Source organism: Cydia fagiglandana, chromosome Z (genome assembly GCF_963556715.1).
Source record: "Cydia fagiglandana chromosome Z, ilCydFagi1.1, whole genome shotgun sequence".
NCBI classification, from domain to species: domain Eukaryota; kingdom Metazoa; phylum Arthropoda; class Insecta; order Lepidoptera; family Tortricidae; genus Cydia; species Cydia fagiglandana.
The window spans coordinates 8,852,336-8,872,952 of NC_085959.1; the positions used below are offsets into that span (position 1 = coordinate 8,852,336).

The window sequence follows — 20,617 nt, forward strand, 5'->3', positions numbered from 1 at the left end:
TTATAAAAACACTACGCGATCTTGACGTGTCTTTTAATTGAAAAAACGCTTTTACAAGTCAGTACTTATGAAAGCAAAAGAATGCATATAATCATATATGATTCATAATTGTTACATATTTGCCGTGTTTTATTTTTCAAAGGGTTTTTCAATAAAAGTACACGTCAAGACTGTTTACCTTTTTCCTAATGTTAAAAAAAAAACTATAAAGTACCATACCTCGCAACTCAGTGGAAGTTTCTTTGGTATGGATACTGCGCTTATACTGTACAAAATAAGTAGTGAACTCTTCTATATGCCCATAATTATATCGAAATATGACGATAGTATTTGAGAACAAAATAAGTACCGTCCCATTTATCTTTTATATTTACTTATCGGTTAAAAGAAATCAATATTCTGCATGCTGCTACATAGATATTCTCAAATTTCTCGTTACATACAATTTAATTTACGTACTGTTTAAATTAGACCGTCCGCACGACAATCTATGCCTGAGAGCTGTATTTAACGTAAGTCCACGCGAATGTTTACACCATTATATGACATATGCCACTTAAAATATGGATTGAGGTCGCGTGTAAAACTAATCGACTTTAGTTATTATGCCTCTAAGGTACAGAGTTTATATGTCTGCATGGTAAATTGCCAAGGCCAATGAAATTGCTAGTTCATACTAAAATAGAATATTCTGTATGCAAAGACCACGCGTAAGTGAAAGGCCTGAGTGGACGCTCGGAGCGGAGCGTTCGGCGGGGCGTGCAGCGTGGCGTCGGGCTCACAAGTGATTTGAGCAGCGTGCACTAAGGCCGCTCCTATACATTTGCATTTGTTTAACATGCACGCCGCACGTCCCGCCCCGCTGCACGCTCAACTCGAGCGTCCACTCAGGCCTTACACTAATGGCTCCTCTACACGATGGGCCAGCGCCGGCCACTCTAAGGGACGCAGCCATGCGGTAGAATGGGATAGCAATATCACTTGCTCCCTCTAATGCATAAAAGCGTCCCTTGGAGTGGCTGGGCCATCGTGTAGAGGAGCCATAAGGCTGGTCCAGTCTGCTAGCTGGCGCATGTGCACCTAGCGGGCGCACTCACGCGGGTGCCTAAGACCTACGAGTATACTCACCGCAATATCATTGGCTACTGAGGTCGTAATGCTACCTCCTTTACCCTCGTTAAGGCCAACCAAGGGTGAAAGAGATGGCATTATGACCTCAGTCGCCAGTTGGTATTGCGGCTACTATAGGTAAAACCCGTCGCACGCGTCCGTCCCAGCGTTGCTCATACTATTTTTCGTTAACTCCCTCATCCATTCCGTGCAACCGTGCCAGCTAGCGGACGCCATTAGGCCTTTTAATAGACTCAAGTCAAAAACTCAAACATACGTACCGAGGTATCTTTTGACCGCCGAAGACGTCAACTGACGCACGCACTACATCCCAATACCAACCTTCATGCATTCCGGCAAGATTCCGTGTGACGTCCGTGTCTTTGAACGGACCAATCACGGCACGGGACTTCGCTCACCTCGTCCCGCGCACCCCCGCATTTTTGGCATCATCGGTTGCATGAAATAATTGCTAAGCTCGGTCTAGAGGATTCCTAGTCTGCGCGCCGCGCAAGATAGGCGTGGCATTGAAAGGGTTAACTGACCATTGGATGCCATTTTTTATTTACTATGTGGACAGTGGCAGAGATGTGACTTATTTGAAATACTTGTATTTAAAATGCAAATACAAAATGCAAAATACCTATTTTGTATTTAAATACCTTTTGAAGAAAACTATTTTGTATTTTATTTGAAATAGTTTTTTGGACCTATTTTCTATTTTCAAAATACAAAATACTTTATAGTAGGTAGGTAATGTAGGTAGGAGTTACAATCTCTTCTGATGTTACAATCCTGGCAACTCTCTCATTCTTTTAACATGGAACTGTTGAATCTGCTGTTTAGTAACGTCGCACATGACCACAAGCGTAGCAAGTGGTTAAAAAAGTGGAATCTTGAGTGTTGCGAGGGTTTCAAGGCACGAGAGGAGAACAAACTTTTTGCCCTGGTGGAACACAAACGAGACGTTTTCATCACACTAACGAGAGGCATTATAATAGCTGTAAAACATTACAAATTAATGCTTTAAAAGTTGGCCGTTAAAAACCATCATCCATAATTCCATACCTACATCCTACCGGTTAATATGAGCAAACAACTAGAAATTTGCACTTTAGATAGAGGATCCGATTGATTTCAAAGAATAGAAAGAGTCTTTTCAACTCGGAAATTCCGAGTAATACTTTTTAATTCAGACTATGAATACCTAATTCACTACTCAGAGTACCTTTTATCGCAAAGTATTTGTATTTTAAAAAAGTATTTTGAAAATACCTATTTCGTATTTTGTATTTAAATACAAATTCAAAAACTATTTTGTATTTTGCATTTGAAATAGTATTATCAAGGAAGTATTTGTATTTTGTATTTAAATACTTTTTATAAAGCATTTTTCACATCTCTGGACAGTGGTAGATAAATTTTATTGGTACCTACTATACGTTGTTGCATTACATTATATCTAGAAAATGTTAACAATGTAGGTAATTAAGTGCTGGTGTTTCAGAAAAGATGCGTGGCCTAGTTTTTGGTGGTAAGTCATCATGTAGCCGGCTTCCACCTGTGGTACACACCATTGTACATACCTATCGTTGTCCTTGTCATTGAACACTGGAATCATGCGATAGAAATACATCGGCTTACATTTTGATAAACCTAAAGTACTTGGAATTGTCTAGACTCAAAAGTAGTTAGGCCAAATTCTGTAGACTAAACCTTTGAGTGTGAATTAATCGGACTCCAAAGGTCGAACGTTAAATTTAGACACTGGAGGCTGCAAATGACAACGTTCCTTCCTTCGACAATAATGTATCAAATGTGTGTAATATGTATAATGGCTCCTCTACACGATGGGCCAGCGCCGGCCACTTCAAGGGACGTAGCCGCATGTAGAATGAGATAGCAATATCACTTGCTCCCTCTGACGCATAAATGCGGCCCTTGGAGTGGCCGGCGCTGGCCCATCGTGTAGAGGAGCCATAATAATGCAATTCCACATCATGGCCTCACATTACCAAAAAGCACAGTCAAAGAAAAAAGATAACACGAACTTTACATGCTTCTTGCATAGTATTTAATTTGCTAGAGCATACTAAGTGTCTATAGGCACTTCCATTACGCCGTACCACTTAAAATGGAGTTTACATGATATTTATAATAGAGGATTTGGAATTTGAATATGAGTATCTAATTGTTGCTTAAAATCGGCCGCACATAGCTAATCAACAAGAACAAACTGTACCATAATAACGGTTCACCAACTGTCTGAGATGTGCTAGACCAGGGCTCTCCAAAATCCCTCCAAAATCCAGCCAGGCTCCAGGGATTCAGTCCTTACAGCAGCAACCAGATACACCCCCCTCCGCGCTGACTGTGGCCCGCGCGAAGTTTCTGAGGCGCAAGTTGGCCCTCAGGTAAAAAAATTTAGAGACCCCTGTGCTAGACCTTTGTATAGAAGCTACCCCAACTGCTTATGCTGTTTTTTTATACAAGATGTTAAGAAATAGGCTACTTTGATTGGGCAAGCGTATATTTTTACCTGCTTTAAGTGTGAGCAATTATTCTTAAAAGATACTGCCACAGCTTTTGTATCTACAAACTAAAGAGAAGTACATTTAAGCCATGCTACAGCGACATCACTAGACATATGCCTAGGTACAACCGTCTGCAAAATTGCATGGCCACGTTATGAGTGAACTCATTCGTGATGAAAATGCAATTGTGCAGCTCGGTTTAGGTACATAATATATGAATTCTTGCGATCACTCCACACAGGCGCTCTTATGGCTCCTCTACACGATGGGCCAGCGCCGGCCACTCCAAGGGACGCAGCCATGCGGTAGAATGAGATAGCAATATCTCTTGCTCCCTCTAACGCATAAAAGCGTCCCTTAGAGTGGCCGGCGCCGGCCCATCGTGTAGAGGAGCGATTATGCTTGCAAAGTACCTACTGCTACATCGCAAGCCGCACCACGCTCCTTTTCACCGTTACTGTAACCGATAAAAGCGGTCGCTCTCTCATGCTAAATTAGTAATTACGCCGCAAAAGCGTGGTGAACTCGTCATCTTACATCTAATCCACTTGAACGCATAGTGTCGGTCTCTTCACTCCTCCCAGTTTGTCCGCAGGATGGACCAGGACGGCAGTCTGAACATCAGCTACGACGAATGGCGGGACTACCTGCTGCTGGCCCCGGCCACCGACATCCACGCCCTGATCCACTTCTGGAGGCATTCTACTGTGAGTACCTTATTATTTGCTCTCGACGACCACTATTTGGTGGGTACGCAATTCCCATGGTGAGGTATCGAAGGCGCGCGAGGCATATCTATAGGTAGGCAAGTTCCTCGCGAGGTGGTTCATTCTGTGCCTAATGCACGGCATGACAGGCATAGCAGACCTCCGAGTCGTTTACCATGCCTCGTTGTTTCGTTTTCGTTAAAAAAATACAGGATGTACTTATTGTAAATAGACCTGAAGGCAGGGTCAGCTACTTTAGGAGGAACCTAGGTCGTTTCATAATTATTGCCAGTTAAAAGATCCAGTATTTTTTTATGATCATAGACCGCCTGCTCTATAAGCCATTTTGTAAGTTTAGTTTTAAATGTTGCTAAACTATTTATATGTAAGTAGCGATAATTTCACACGGGAGGTGGTTATAGATCTTTTGCGACCCATGACACGAGTCGGTGTGACACGCAAGGTAGCTTTCAAGCGCGCGCGCTATGGCTTTAACACATTCATTACCACTAAGTGCTACGGGTTACGCTCGTAGCGCGTAGCCACGGTTTCGCCGTATGTAGCGCGTAGTCGCTACGAACAGTGTACCCGACAGTCGGGTTCTTGGTGTTGAATGTGTTAAAATTACTATGGCTTTCGTGCTTGTGTGATAGCGCGATACATCAGTAGAAAACGCGGCCCCGCGCAGGTATGATGGCTCCTCTACACGATGGGCCAGCGCCGGCCACTCCAAGGGACGCATTTATGCGTTAGAGGGATTTTACCGCATGGCTGCGTCCATAGGAGTGGCCGGCGCTGGCCCATCGTGTAGAGGAGCCATCATACCTACACGGGGCCGCGTTTTCTACTGATGTACCGCGCTATCTCTCAAGTCCTAAAGCCGTAGTAATTTTATTCTTCCACTTTCATCTCGTTATGGCCGTTATGGGTTGATTCCCGGGATAAAAGGTATCATTAGGTCAGAATTGTCTGCCGTATTTGCGTTAGCTACTGAAGAACAATCATCTAAATATCCCTAGAAAAAAATCTAGGGTCAGGTGGGGTAAATACAAGACACGGGTAAAAATAAGCCTCAAGTTTTTAACACTCATAAACTTATTCTACTTCATTCCTATTCTTTAAAAAGCAGCCCTGTGTGTAGACTTATATTTTAAGACTGCATCGAGCAAAATCAGCGAAAAAGGCAGTCACCGTTTAGTGGCTAGCGTCCACATCTCTTGATAATTTTTTTTATAATAAATATCATTATTATCCCAAAGAGTGTGTTTACAACGAATCACCCTTGAAAATTTGAAATCTTTTACAATATAATAAATACACTCATGCAAAGTTGTACCTAAAACGAGATGAACGAGTGTCAGCGTTTAGTAAAATTTGTATAAAAATTTCGATGCTCAAGCTATAAAATCGAGTGATTTCGAAAGCCAGATAACTGGACTACAACGAATCAGGCTTTTCCTATTTTTCCTCTTAAAGACAACAGAGAAACTCAATCGTAAACGTAAACTTTCGTAAAATTTCCATACATCCGCCATATCTGTCAAATTCTCCTTTGAATCAGATGCCCGCTGTGGGCCGTCCGGAGCGGACGCATACTTAAAATCTCCCATTTTGACAGTTCATTTATGACATAAATTCATGTCCGTATACGAATGATGATACCAGTGAAAAACTGTGTTCAAAATAAATAGGGTAAATGAATAATGTCACACGGAGATCAAGAGTCATTAAAATTTTGATTTGTTTTTATTCATAAGTCATAATACTTTAAAAATATAACAAATTATATAAAAAATATACGAACACAACCAAATCAGTGTAATTAGTTTCTTCCTAATTCACTAAAAATGAAAAAAGTTTGAAGATTTGTTTTATCTTATTGGAATAAATTTTCATTGTGCTGGCATTCATATTACGTCATTTTAAAAACATATATGACATAATGTCAATATACTAGATAGACAATTTATCAACAAATTTCTTCACATTTTAACGTAAACAATATAAATTATTAAAATTTTATTTATGAAGACGAAGCAATGTTGTTCACATAATATCAGCAATAAAATTCTTAGTTTCAACCAGTTTTGTTGCTATTCTGAGAGCTATCACGTGCTTTGAAAGTTAATTCAATGATATATCATAAAGAAATTGAAATCAAGACTCGACCTGCAGTCTCAGCGAGTTTTTGTGGCTATATTATCAGTTGAAAGAACGATATTTAAAGCCAATACCGCAGTGGTCTGGTTTACGAGTACCTATATTGGTTCCATGTGACGATTTTTATATAAATGTATCTATCAAATTAACGTGCTTTTATTTCATTGATATTCGGTGCAAAACGATAACTCAGTAACGAAAAATAATTACTTATCAGAAATGCCTTAGGGTTTTTTTCAGTGAACGTTTATTTATAGGTATTTATGAGGTCTTATGTCTTATCAGTGTGGCTTTGGCCTTTGGACATTTTTGTAATGCTTTGTAATAAGGTAGGTGAGGTATCTATATCCCTAATTGTAGTAACCTTTTTTTGAATGAATTACAATTTAATTATTTAAATAAAAAAGTGGTCTACAAACATACATATCCGCTCGGTCCGCTAAAATAATTTAAGTGCCCTACATAATAGGTATATTTAAGATTAACAATCAGTAAACATCATTAATTACGCTCAAATGCTTGTTTCAAAGGTATAAAAGTACAATTTGCTAAGTAAACTGTCAATCTACACTAATTATAATAGATAGACTCCTAGAAGTCAGCTTACTGAAGATTATGAACAACATATATTATAAGTACTTTCTAAATAAAATACAATTTGTTTTTCCATGACTCATGTAGGCCGTATTTTACTATAGACCATTTTAAATTGAAGATGAAATTAATTCATGATAAAAGCTAATAAGGCCCGGTAATATTTTCTATTATTCTTGAACTTATGTTCAAGTCAGTGTTCAACTGTCAGTGCAAGTAACAAGGCCCGGTTCCGAACCAACATGGTATGGTTTTTTTATAAAACGTGTATTTTTCAAAAGCGCCGGAATATTTTTATAATTATTTTGGTATATATGAAGAAACATTGATTTGGTAATAATATCCTGATTATTAATATAACTATTTCAGTTAAAATAAAGGTGGGCCTTATATGCTTCACCTGACCTTATTCGTCCACATTTAGATCCTATAGCTATATTTGGTCACTTTGGCCGTCACTCTCCATTTGATGCCGATTGTACTAACCATTAAAAGTACAGCTCATATGTACTTTTACCTGTACTGAAACTTAAGCATTTGAGCGTAATTAAAGATGTTCACTGATTATTAACATTACGTGTTAAAGAACCGTGTCCCGATTTGGGCCATGGTGCGTCCATTAATGAATCGCATACTAACGGATAGAGGTTTACGAGTACATTCAAAGAAAAATAATTATAGGCAACCCAATACTAGTGGCTTAGTATACCAAAAATAAGAGAAGAGGGGAAATGGTCGGCTCCAATCTATGAAGTCCAATCTATGCTATATTTCTTCATGCTTTTAGCAACTAGGGCAAGTTATATATCATTTTTGTATAATTTAGGGACGAGGAATTCAGTTTTTAAATAATCGTATATAGGTATAACGAATGTAATAATTTATGGTAAACATACTCGTAATGAGTCACCATTATTTTAAGTTTAATATTTGTACGCCAATAGGCAAAACACAGAGCTCTATTTATTATTTTATATATAACACCTTAACTGTACCTGTGTTCCACAAATAAATTTTTACTTTACTTTACTTTACTTTACTTCATACAAATAAACTGATTTTTGCACAATAAATGATAATGATATGTAATTTTAGGACAATTTTGGCCTTTACAATCACAGTGTGGTGATTTGTACTAAATAAAAAATTGCAAAATCTAGGCCTAGCAACAAGCTCTTATGAATCGTAATTAATCTTAATCTAACTATCAGAACAATTTATTGATGTTAATATTATTCCATAATAAAATTGGATTATTATACATATCAAATTTAACACTAAGAATTTCACAGAAGGATCGTCAAACATTAAAAAGATTGTATAAAAAATACTAGTCTATAATTTCTAGAATAAAATCTAAATGTCAAAAAAATAAAAATAGGCACTCATATATTTTTTCTGAATATTAATTAGTAGCGCGTGGCGGTGATGATTTCTATTCAAATTGAATTATGGCCAAAGTCAAACATTTAAAAAAAAAACTGAATCTGGCATTTGAAAAGTGTGAATACAATGTTTTAATATTTTACAGATAAATTACAGGTGATAATTTTGTAGATGTGGAAGGTAGAGTTGTGCTAGGCGTGGTAAGCGGGTGCAGATGCAGGAGCAAATAATAGGCACCAAGCGTTCGTTTTCGCACACCGATTTATTGTCCGTTACGACACACAATACACACATCTATCTATCTTTATACAAACAGAAGGAGAAAGAGCGAAAGCCAAATAATAATTACAAAACACAAATTTAACGGGAAAAAGCAACTTAGTATGACAGCCTCGATAACAACGTTCGTATCTAGCTCTCTGCGCCTGCGGGAAGCGGGCACAATACATCGCTGTCAGCGCTGCAGCCGAGGGCGGATCGTTAGACCGTCAAACACGGCGCGCAGCGCTTACAGCTGCTCTAGGATTACTTACACAGAACAGAGCTCATACATGTGAAAATTATCTAATAATAAAATCGGTCGCTCTGTCCGCGGGTAATTTAATATATTTGGGATTTACAATAAACTATACATTCATCCCTACAATTTTACAAATGAAATGGGTTTCTGCCACCATTGCCACCCTATTATAAAGCAGTAGGCTTTTTTACTAATAAGGGATGCCCACCAAATACGCTCATAAGAACGATTTATTCTATAGATATAGGCTATGAATTATCTAATGATATACAGGGTGTAATCGTTAAGTGTAGCCGGGCTATAAATCCGTAAATATAACAGATATCAGAAAATTTCAAATTGATATCGAAAGTGCGTTATCCAATGAGTAAAATTACATTAATATATTTTTTTAATAAAAGCAGAAATATCCCAAACATTAACTTCAAACCCACCCATACATTTAGTACGACGACTCACCCCTCAAAGAACGTTGGTGTTGTAAGAGATAAATCTGCTTGAGATTCATTATTTGCGATAATAAACTGTAATAAAATAATAAAACTACCGTTTATGAAATAATAAATCTAACATTTATTTTTTAATCACGCCGCAAAGTTAATTTAGAAATATTTAAGGGGGCCCGTCAATGTATCGCACAAGAAGGGCGTCATTTCGAGAAACTACTGTAAACAAAAAATGTACTTCCTTAAAAAATAAGTGTTAGATTTATTATTCCATAAACGGTAGTTTTATTATTTTATTACAGTTTATTATCGCAAATAACGAATCTCAAGCAGTTTTGTCTCTTACAACACCGACGTTCTTTGAGGGTTGAGTCGTCGTACTAAATGTATGGGAGGGTTTGATTGGAAGTTAATGTTTGGGATATTTCTGCATTTATTTAAAAAAAGTTATTAATGTAATTTTACTCATTAGGTAACGCACTTTCGATATCAATTTGAAGTTTTCTGATATCTGTTATATTTACGGAATTGTAGCCTGGCCACACTTAACAATTACACCCTGTATAAGTTAATTCAGGACGCGTCATGGACCAGAACCCATACTATCCGGGACACAGTTCTTTAATATTATGTAGGACTAAAAAGGCCCTCTGTCGGTGCGGGTGACAAGGCCCAGTCCCGGGCCTTATTGAACGTATGAGATGAATTAGTAAATTTAAATATTTTAATATAGGTAGTTATGAGTTATTTGATTTCCCGATAAGTTTTAAGTAAGCATCACTTACTGACTTACAAAAGTATAAGTGTAGTACCTGAATTTTATTAGATGTTTTTAAAGCCTTATTATCAACAGAGCTTTAAAAATTAAGTTATAAGTGAAATATAATAAGCGTCTATAGTTGTAAAAAATGTTACAAGACCTATAACTAATGGAGGGATAATTTTAGATAGAGTCGATCCACTTTTTTCGAGTAGGTAAAGTAGACGATTTCTTATATCTTTAATAATAAAACTCCTAGGTTTAATTTGGTCTATGTCTACAAACCGCATACCTACCATCGCACACCACCACACTGTTAACTGACAGTCCATAAACCTTATTACAAAAGGCATAAGGTCTACCGATGGACAGTTAAGAGCGTCGCCGTTTTGTACCTATCTTAATACAAAAGTCAACAACGAAAATAATTAATTACCTAATACGTCACATACCTATGACATGACATGAACAAACAAGGAAAGCTATATATAAAAAGTGTTTTTTCTCTGTCTTCTCACAAAGGAAAGCTTTGACAGTTTAAATTCCTCAAAGAAGGTCAGTAGTTAACACTAAACTCAAACAGCACCTTTAAAAAAACATTAGGGGTCACTGACCTGTCCCAGTAAATTGAGGTAGTGTGCGTGAGCTGCGTTTGTGTGTGAAATGGGGTAATTTGACAGAATCTGAAAATTTACCCTCCTCGACGCCCTCTTAATGGAATAGGAATGAAATACAATAAGTTTATGAGTGTAGAAAACTTAGTCTTATTTTTACCCGTGTCTTATATTTACCCCACCCTTCCCTATATGTTTATTCTAGGGTAGGGTGTGGGGTAAATACTCCACCTCGACCCTATACATCCACTCAAAATAGTTAATACATATTACTATAATACAATTTAGTTTACATCGGAATCAGTTCAACATTGATTAACTAAGGTTAGCCCTTCATGGTGATCTAACAATGCCATGAGATCATCTGCGTTGATTCGCAGAATTCTGATTGCTCGGCAATCGAAGGTCGTGTGACGTCACTCCTATTCTCAATACTCATTATTAACGGTATTAACTGTTGATTGTAAGGACAACTAAGTTGTAGTTCACACTTAATATGAGACACCTTAGAACTACATTACTTTATTAATGAATATGTGACGTTCCACTGCAAAAGGTACCTTATGGCGGCTGGCGCATACGTCGCGTAGCGCCGCAATAATTTTGGAGCAGCGTTAATAATAGCGTAAGCGCTAACCTTTACCCGTGGGACGTCACATATATAATAGAAAAAGTTTTTCTCCGTACCAGAACGTTACTAAGCATCCGTCCTTCCGTCTGTCTGTCAGAGGGCTGTGAACTCACTGTAACGGTTGAATGTTTTTATACTATACCACGTCTTCGGGAAGCGCTTATAGCTACATCTATTGCAAGAAATATATACTTAACGTCCTAAATGGCAGCTAAGTCTGTAATTTTATCATCGCCAGTAACGATGCGCTGACAAATACTACATTTGATTTATATTATTTTCATAGCTTATTCACAAGAACCATGTTATTAAAAGGTATTTATTACGTTAAGCCATGGACCCATCCTGATAGGGCATACGAGTAGCAAAATAAATTCTAAACATAAACAACAATTGTGTAACATAGTGATAGAAGCGTTTTAATTAATCAGACAGAGGGTGTAAATCAGATAATCAGGTAATATTTAACACAATTTGCCGTCAAAGTAGGTACAGATATAGTGCATAATTGTCTTCCATCGTATTTTCTCGGAAACGTTCGTATTTGTCATGCCACTGCAGTCAACCTCAGTCCTCAGTACTTTTGAAATAGCAAGTAAGGTTCGTACGTTTCCGTGAAAATACTATGGACAAGTGTGCACTACAAATGGGACGTCTTCAGTGCGTCAGTCGTTAACGTAGCGCCTGGTTATTAAGTCACGGCAATGCTTATGTTTAGCTATTTGCCATGACGGATTCACGGTATTAGGCGGCTAACTAAATTACTTTTTTTTTAGCCTATTAGTGTGTCCCACTGCTGGGCAAAGGCCTCCTCTCCTGTTATTACTTTTATGTTTTGTAATTAATGACAAATAAAAAAACGGTTTTAGGATTTGTATTAAATAAATACTTTAACGTGTATGAGGAATGTGATGAATGTGAAGGAAGCGAAAGAGGTATGTCAGGATCGTAACAAGTGGAAATCCGTGGTCTCTGCCTACCCCTCCGGGAAAAAGGCGTGATTATATGTATGTATGACATGTATGTATGTAAATACTTTAACACGCGCTAGACGAAACACACTTTATTCTTCTGTAATTTGCTTTTGTCATTCAATCTGTACGATCCCACGATGTTTAAATTTGGTAAAGCTTATTGCAATCCGATGGCGTGCTGTTTGAAGACTATTTTTGCAGTATTTATAGTATGGCCAACCATTACCAATGGGGACTTACCTTATCTACTCCTCGAATAATTCCTGCCTACTAAAATAACTGTCACCGTAGCTGATAGCACGGCGACGACGCTGGAGTGGAATAATTCCTGTTGCTTCCCTTCAGTATCTATCTATCCTCCTCAAAAGGTTCCGTCACACAGGCGCGTTTTCCGAGCGGGGCGTGAGCGCGGCGTGAGCGTTTTATATGTAAAAGCGGCGCGCCCCGCTCACGCGCCGTCCGCAAAACGCGCCTGTTTGACGAACTAAAGTACCTAATGTCCAATGTCTATAAGCGTTCGGTATGCCCAAAATGCATCAAGTCTGTTATGATGCAGTTTAGCGACATTTTATTAAGACCCAATTACTTTCGCAAATTTTTACAATATCATTATTTATATATAGGTATAATTATGTATTATGTATACCTACTGTTATCTATTTCCGCTTCGGACTCGACAGCGTCCTTGTGTCTTGACAGCGGATTACCATCTGTAACTGTCACGGCGAAGGCGAAAGTCCCGACGATATGTCATCAATGTTATCAACTTATCAGTTATTCCATTTACGAACTTGAACGTGCGAATTATTACTTGCTACGTATATTTCATTTCCTTGTTTTGGTGGTAATTCTGATAGTGTCCACGTATTTATAGCATTGGGTAGCAGGGGGTAGAGGTACACTGCTTTCAAACCATTATCTTTTTATTACCGAGGATGGTCCCCATTTCAGATTGGGCAAAAATGCTTTCGAATGTCCGGCTGTCGGCCTGTTCTCCTCTACCCAGAGGATGGATGGATGGAAGTAGATGAGCACGTTCTATAATTATTTATATTTTTTTGGCATTCCAATTCGGAAAATTTTCGAAATGGCGGAACCATTGAGGGTTCTCGGGGTCTACTTATGTTCCCAGCAGAGCCACTAGTTTATTAGAATGTTAATTGGGTAAAAATCCTCGAATGTTTCACCTATGGTTAGATGGCATGACAAAGATAGGTGCTTTTCACTCGGTAAGTAGTTTTACCAGTACGAAAATCATAGTAGAGTCAAGACTATAGTTTTTAAGTTCAATGTCTTACTCATTGGTTCTTATTATCACTTTTCCATGTTGTTTACATAGATACACAACAAAATAAATACCGTATTGTTTTGATACTACGCTGTAACGGCGCGTAAACATATTTGTTCGCCAGCCTTCCACAACATTGCGCAGTTGCGTCCACTTCAGGCAAATTGCTCTGCAAAGTGTTTGTTCGGTCAATACTGCCATCGTGCCATCCCCTGTGGCGTTGTAAAATGGCTACAGGTAGGTACAAATAGAAACTAGATGTATCGTCCGACGAACGGCAATCAGCGATGAGTATTTTCTTCACGGGCGAGCTGTTACATCTTATAAAGTAAGTATTACTCGTGGGTTTCTTGGACCCTTAGTCAGGTTGCGGGGGAGCTTGGCCAGTATCAGGGTTTTTAGAAACCGCAACTAACCACTGGAAGCTACTTAACAGTTTGGAGTTGGTCATAGCAAAGGGAAGGCTATACTGTAGCCTCAGCATATTGTAACGAGTTAAGGGGCTAGTAGTCGGTGTTGGCCATTCTTGACCATTAACCACTACAAATTGAACCGTCAACTGTAACCGTCTGTTGCCGTTTACGGTTCAATTTGTAATGGTTAATGGTCAATTGTAATTAACGTTCGGCCAACAGTCAACACTGCTAGTAGTTGCCCACGAAAGGTGTAATGGGCGGTTGAATAGAGGCTATTACTGCAATGTTCTGCCGCCAGAGTGCAGCACTACCGCCTATCGTAAACCATAGAGTAACTTATTGCAAGAGTGATAGAGAGGTTAATAATTTTCTTGTATCGGTAGACCATCAGATTGTGATGAATTGTCGTAGTGGCGCCCCGTACGAGTCTTTCGCGTAATATGACCCTATTGTGAACGACCCGTCCACGACTGGTTTTTAGGGTTCCGTACCCAAGGGGTAAAACGGGACCCTATTACTAAGACTCCGCTGTCCGTCCGTCTGTCATCAGGCTGTATCTCACGAACCGTGATAGCGAGACAGTTGAAATTTTGATGATGAATTTTTGTTGCCGCTATAACAACAAATATTAAAAAGTACGGAAGGAACGATGGGCGAGTTCGACTCGTACTTGTGGTTTTTAAAGAAATTACCATCCAGTATATGTCAGGATTTTCAAGGTGATTTCCGGACACACGGATTTCCTGAATGTTCAATTTTTAACCCCCGATGCAAAAGAGGGGTGTTATCATATGTTTGACGCTAATAATGTGTGTCTGTGTGCGGTATAATAGCTCTTATTATAGCGTTTTTTAGGGTTCCGTACCCAAAGGGTAAAACGGGACCCTATTACTAAGGCTTCGCTGTCCGTCCGTCCGTCCGTCCGTCCGTCTGTCACCAGGCTGTATCTCACGAACCGTGATAGACAGTTGAAATTTTCACAGATGATGTATTGCTGTTGCCGCTATAACAACAAATACTAAAAACAGAATAAAATAAAGATTTAAATGGGGCTCCCATACAACAAACGTGATTTTTGACCAAAGTTAAGCAACGTCGGGAGTGGTCAGTACTTGGATGGGTGACCGTTTTTTTTTGCTTTTTTTTGTTTTTTTTTGCATTATGGTACGGAACCCTTTGTGCGCGAGTCCGACTCGCACTTGCCCGGTTTTTTTACTTAAAAGCGAGTTTCCTTGCAGTGGTTCTTAGCTATGTTTAAAAAAATGTTCCAGCAGTCTCAGCTCTTTTCCAAAATGATCTAAGGTATTATTTGTATAAAATTGTTTTTTTGGCATAATGCGCAGGAGGTTTTTAACATAGTTATTCACATGGCAACCCTAGAGCCAACGACACTGTGACATGGTCAAAGTGCGGCCTGATTCATCAAGTAGTCCAATTGCGTTGACGGGCAGTATCAGTGTGACTGATCGGTAGTATATTGTATGATTGAATGATGGGTGTGTCTGCGTGTAATAAGTGAAAATGGCGGTTGTACTATAGTTATAATTTAAAGAGACTTGTGTATATGTTTTCTTAGACTGTTTTTAGTTAGCAATCGTAATGCCCATTTGTTTGTCGTAGTATCAGGCGTGGCTCACTCCAAGATTTCGTCGCATTGCACAGGTAGCTACAAGTACATCCGTCCCACACAAATATTGGTGGCTAGCCATAAGCCGCGCGTGGCCTAGCGGTCATATCTGTCCTAATCGCAACAGACGCGTTTTGTTAGAGAGTGAATCTTCTGTACCTATTACTAATATTTATTCTGTGGTAGTATTATACTGCTAATCTTGCTAAATGCAGTAGATACCTACATCATATCCTGGAATAGGTTGTGTTACTCTAGTGTTCAAATATAGAACTAGTTGACACTTCCTTCCTAAACATATTATCTTTAACTGTTAATGAATATACAGTAATACAGGCACATAACATAATATATTTATTAAATATATAAATATAACATAGTAGTATTTTAATACGTTTTTCGTTCCTCTTAAGTATAGTAATATAAACGTACGTTCCATTTAACTGGGATTACCAACCCGACGAGCTGCTAACGATGTCTCCACTTCACCGAATAATCAATCCAAGTACCCAAATCGACACACCCAACAATCCAAATCTCTTGAACCAATTGTACCTACTGTTCTAACTAATAAATGTTCTAACAGCCTCGGGTTACAATGTTACATAGGCTCTTTTAATTGTAATATCCTTGCCAAAGACGCAACGAATTGCGCAGGACCTATTCTAGACAATCTAGACATTGAGGTCAACGGGCGGGTGGGCGCTTATTTGTGCCCTGGATTTGAGAAAGATGAGGGAAATTGCATAATTTTCTTTAAACTAGGTCGAATGATAAAACGCGCTAAATTTCTGTCACTAGTAGTTTGTCCGGAATGAGAAGATTCGTTAAATGTTATGGGCTCCCTTATATTCCACAACTCATCTCTTTCCACACAGACTATAATATTACGATATTATTTAAATCAATCAGCTTCCTCTTTCTCACAAACTGATCAACGTTAAACATGGAGGCGGAAGCAGTCCCATAGAGTACCTACTGTCAAACTTACCAAGTTCATACAAATAAAATGATTTTGAACTATGATGATGATGAATGACCAAAACGCCTGGAGAACATTAGAGTGTGTACCGACAAGCCCCTCGAGTATTGCGTCGCAAGGATGACGCCGTCGACGCAAATGACAAAATCATGATACAACATTACATCTCAAGTGGTGGCATTAGGGTTCAAAATTGATCACATGTTGAGTTGACCTAATTCACCAATGGTCAAGTCTACTATAATCTTCTCCCTCGCCAGGTATCGCCAGGAGAGTTGACGAAAATTATTACACACACAAATTGAATGAATGTGACTTCAGCTCACGATAGTGGAGACGCAGGCTTTAGGTTAGGTTTCTTCATGTCGTCACAGCACCTAACCCCACCACTTTCGCGTTTGTCATCTCATATATTTGTGTTCAGGGTATTACACTGAATGCATCGATACCATATTCACCCATATACGAGATGACATGACCGAAAACCGATTTCTAAAAGACTTTTCTTTCGCTTGACGCTTTACTACGATATCAAGCTGCAATGTCATCATTGCATGATTTTTTATTGTCATTGTCATTACATTGATTTTGTTGTTGTGTGCGTGACTTCAACTCGAGTGCCGCGATACCTAATCACTTGACTTTAAAATCTGACAAATCTGTAACGACTGTTAGAACAGGAGATTACCCTTGATTTACCTGAATCTTGAACCGTTTACCGGTGTTCGGCCATCCATCACTTAAGCGTCCACAGACGGGCAAAGGTCGGAGCAAAAACGTGCAGTTCACAAATGTAGTTTCAATCGTTCATTCAGAAGTTCATACTGCAATTTAAAACTACAGGGCCAAGTTGAGATGAGATTGCTTCAAATTATAGTGGCCTTTGAGCCCTCGCTCAGGGTTATATTCTTCATAGGAACGTGCAATAAGGGCTACTAGGGTACTGCAATGGAAATGTTTAATAGTGTCTGTACTCTGTAACTCTGTATAGCTCTTGATTTCTGGAACCGAAGGAATTCTGTCCGTGGTGTATCATCAGACACATGGAGATGGTCGAAAAAGCCCTCTTGAGTAGGCACAAGACATATTTAGACTAGGAATCCTCTAGACCGAGTTTAGAGCAATAATTTCATGCAACCGATGATGCCAAAAAGGCGGGGGTGCGCGGGACAAGTTGAGCGAAATCCCATGCCGTGATTGGTCCGTTCAAAGACACGGACGTCACACAAAGACACTTTCGACTCCAACATGGAGTAAAATTACCGTATGCGTGGCAGAGGGGGAAGCGCGACTATGCTCAGTCTGGAGGATGTTTTGTCTGTGGCACAAGATAAAAGGTAAGATACCTAACTCTGTCTAGCTAGACGTAAAAAGATACCGTATTGTAGATTGTAGCCAAAGGTCGTTGTATTGTTTATCGTCTGGTATGGAAAATTTGTATGACACGCAAGTAGAAAACCTAAATAAGTAAGCAGAAAAGCTAAGTAGTTTTTCTGGGTATTTTCCGCTGTAGTTAGTCCAAGGGGATTTAGGGGATAGTGCTACTCTAACCACCCTAGCTCCTCCGGTCTAGAAATGCTTGCTTACCTATTATATATATATATATATATAGCTCGGAGACCTTACGATCGTTAGGAAATTACATTGAGAAAACGCCTGTCGCATATAAAACTTTGCTTTTCCGCCCAGCAGGAAAAATCAAGTTATTGGTTATAATTATATACGAAGCTGCGTACACATCTGTTCACGTATTCCTTAACATTCTGAACCTGATGATCTGTACGGTTACCATCAGTTTGTCACTGACATAAACGCCGTCGAGAACGTAATTTACTTTCTATACATCCCGTTTGCACTAATATGCGAGTGCGAGCGAGATGTATAGAAAGTAAATTACGTTCTCGACGGCGTTTATGTCAGTGACAAACTGATGGTAACCGTACTGAACACATGAGGTCGAAACTCAGATAGTCGAACGATACTATCTGATATTGCCCTTGACATTTCCCATGAAGCCATACCGTGATTTCGCCACCAGCTAGTACAAAACAAGCTAATCTAAACCTTTTTTTAATGTAATATGGTTACTTTTGCCATGTAACAGAAGATGTTATGAAGGGAATGCAGTTGCTGGGCGAAACAGCTATTTCAAACAATAGAACGATCGTCATTTGGCTTCGATACCGTGTCCTATGACGGCTAATATGAGGCTTTTGTTCTTACTGTACAATCGACCAATTATTACTTGTGCCACAGTAGACAGTACACAGTAGTATCACTCAGTTAAAATTGATCCAATATCGAATTACGCAAATTTACAAGTACATAGGTCAGGGTGATCCTAATTTCGTCGATGTTATATTTTTCTACGGGGCACCCGCTTAATGTAAACTCTAAGCCTAAAAATTAATTTTATTTTATATCAGAATTTTTAAATACATTTTAGGGGTCTCTACCGCACTTTGACAATTTGGACCCTCCATACAAAATGCTATTCTTTTTATTTTATTTTTTTTCGATTTTTCGTTGTGGGGCAAACAGTCAGGGTGTATTAAAACTAATGTAATTGTTTTCAGAATTTTTAAATACATTTTAGGGGTCGCTACCGCACTTTGAAAATTTAGACCCTCTATACAAAATGCTATTTTTTAATTCGATTTTTTGTTGTGGGGCGAAGAGTATATTAATATGTAACTTAACATAAAATAATGTCAATGATTTTTCTTTAATTATTTATTCATATTTTAGGGTTCTAAAAGACTTCTAAAGTATAAGTCTTCCAAATTTTCAAAGTACGATACTGACCCCTAAAATGTATGTATTTAAAAATTCTGAAAACAAGTTACATTGTTTTTAATACACCCTGACTCTTCCCCCCCACAACGAAAAAACGACAAAAAAAATTAAAAAAATTTAATTTTGTATGGAGGGTCCAAATTTTCGAAGTGCGGTAGCGACCCCTAAAATGTATTTAAAAATTCTGAAAAAAAAATACATTGTGTATTTTACGCGTAGATTTTACATTAAGCGGATGCCCCGTAGAAAAACATAACATCGACGAAATAAGGACCACCCTAACATAGGTAGTAAGTTGATAGTGACTTTTTCATAAACTCATCAATCATCATCATAGGCCTTTCAGTCTATTGCAGACTATACAAACAGTGTCTGGCAGGGCGACAACGCTTTTCATGGCTTTATAAGCCAATACGGGAGCGGCAACCAAGACCGCAAAACAGGCAGGTGTAGTGTGTCCGTGGCGAACAAATGTCGGGCTGATGACGCTTTTCATAACTAGAAGTAAACATTTCATAGAAGTAAAGAAAAATAATGTGTTGATAATGCGCGATAAACGATAGAAGTAAAACACTTTAGGGCCCCCCCACATCTGGCGTCTTTCGAGCGTCGGCGTCTACAATGCTATGGCCGACGTCGACGCAACGTCGACGCAGCGTCGACGCAACTGCGCAGCGACGTCGTTTTCCATAGCGCTGGACCGATGCCGACAGACGCCGACGCTCGAAAGACGCCAGATGTGGGGGGGCCCTTATTGTTATCTTATCGCACATAAGTAAATATTCAATAGAAAAATAAACAACACAAAATACAAAAATGAACGGTTACGTTTTCTACAAAATTTACACGTACATACATTCAAGAAATGTTGTTATGAAAAAATTTCTTTGTAACTTTCATATTATATCATTTCTCTTCACTTGTACTAACATGTGTAATATTGCCATAGGTACTTTACATATATATGTTATGCATAAAGTATGCACTTATTAATATTAATAATTGTAAATGCAAGCTACATTTAAATTTTTTAAACACGCAGTTACGTCTGCGAGCGATATTCTAAATTTTA

At 38.6% G+C, this 20,617-nt stretch overlaps 1 protein-coding gene across 2 annotated transcripts in view; it reads left to right on the forward strand.

The window, feature by feature from the left end:
* Positions 1-20,617, forward strand: part of LOC134678738 (calcium-binding mitochondrial carrier protein SCaMC-2) — a 66,624-nt gene that overhangs the window by 14,561 nt on the left and 31,446 nt on the right. For both annotated transcript variants that reach the window (XM_063537418.1, XM_063537419.1), the window contains one exon: positions 4,240-4,351. In XM_063537418.1, the coding sequence (XP_063393488.1) occupies positions 4,240-4,351 (112 nt within the window). The remainder of the gene's footprint in view (positions 1-4,239; positions 4,352-20,617) is intronic.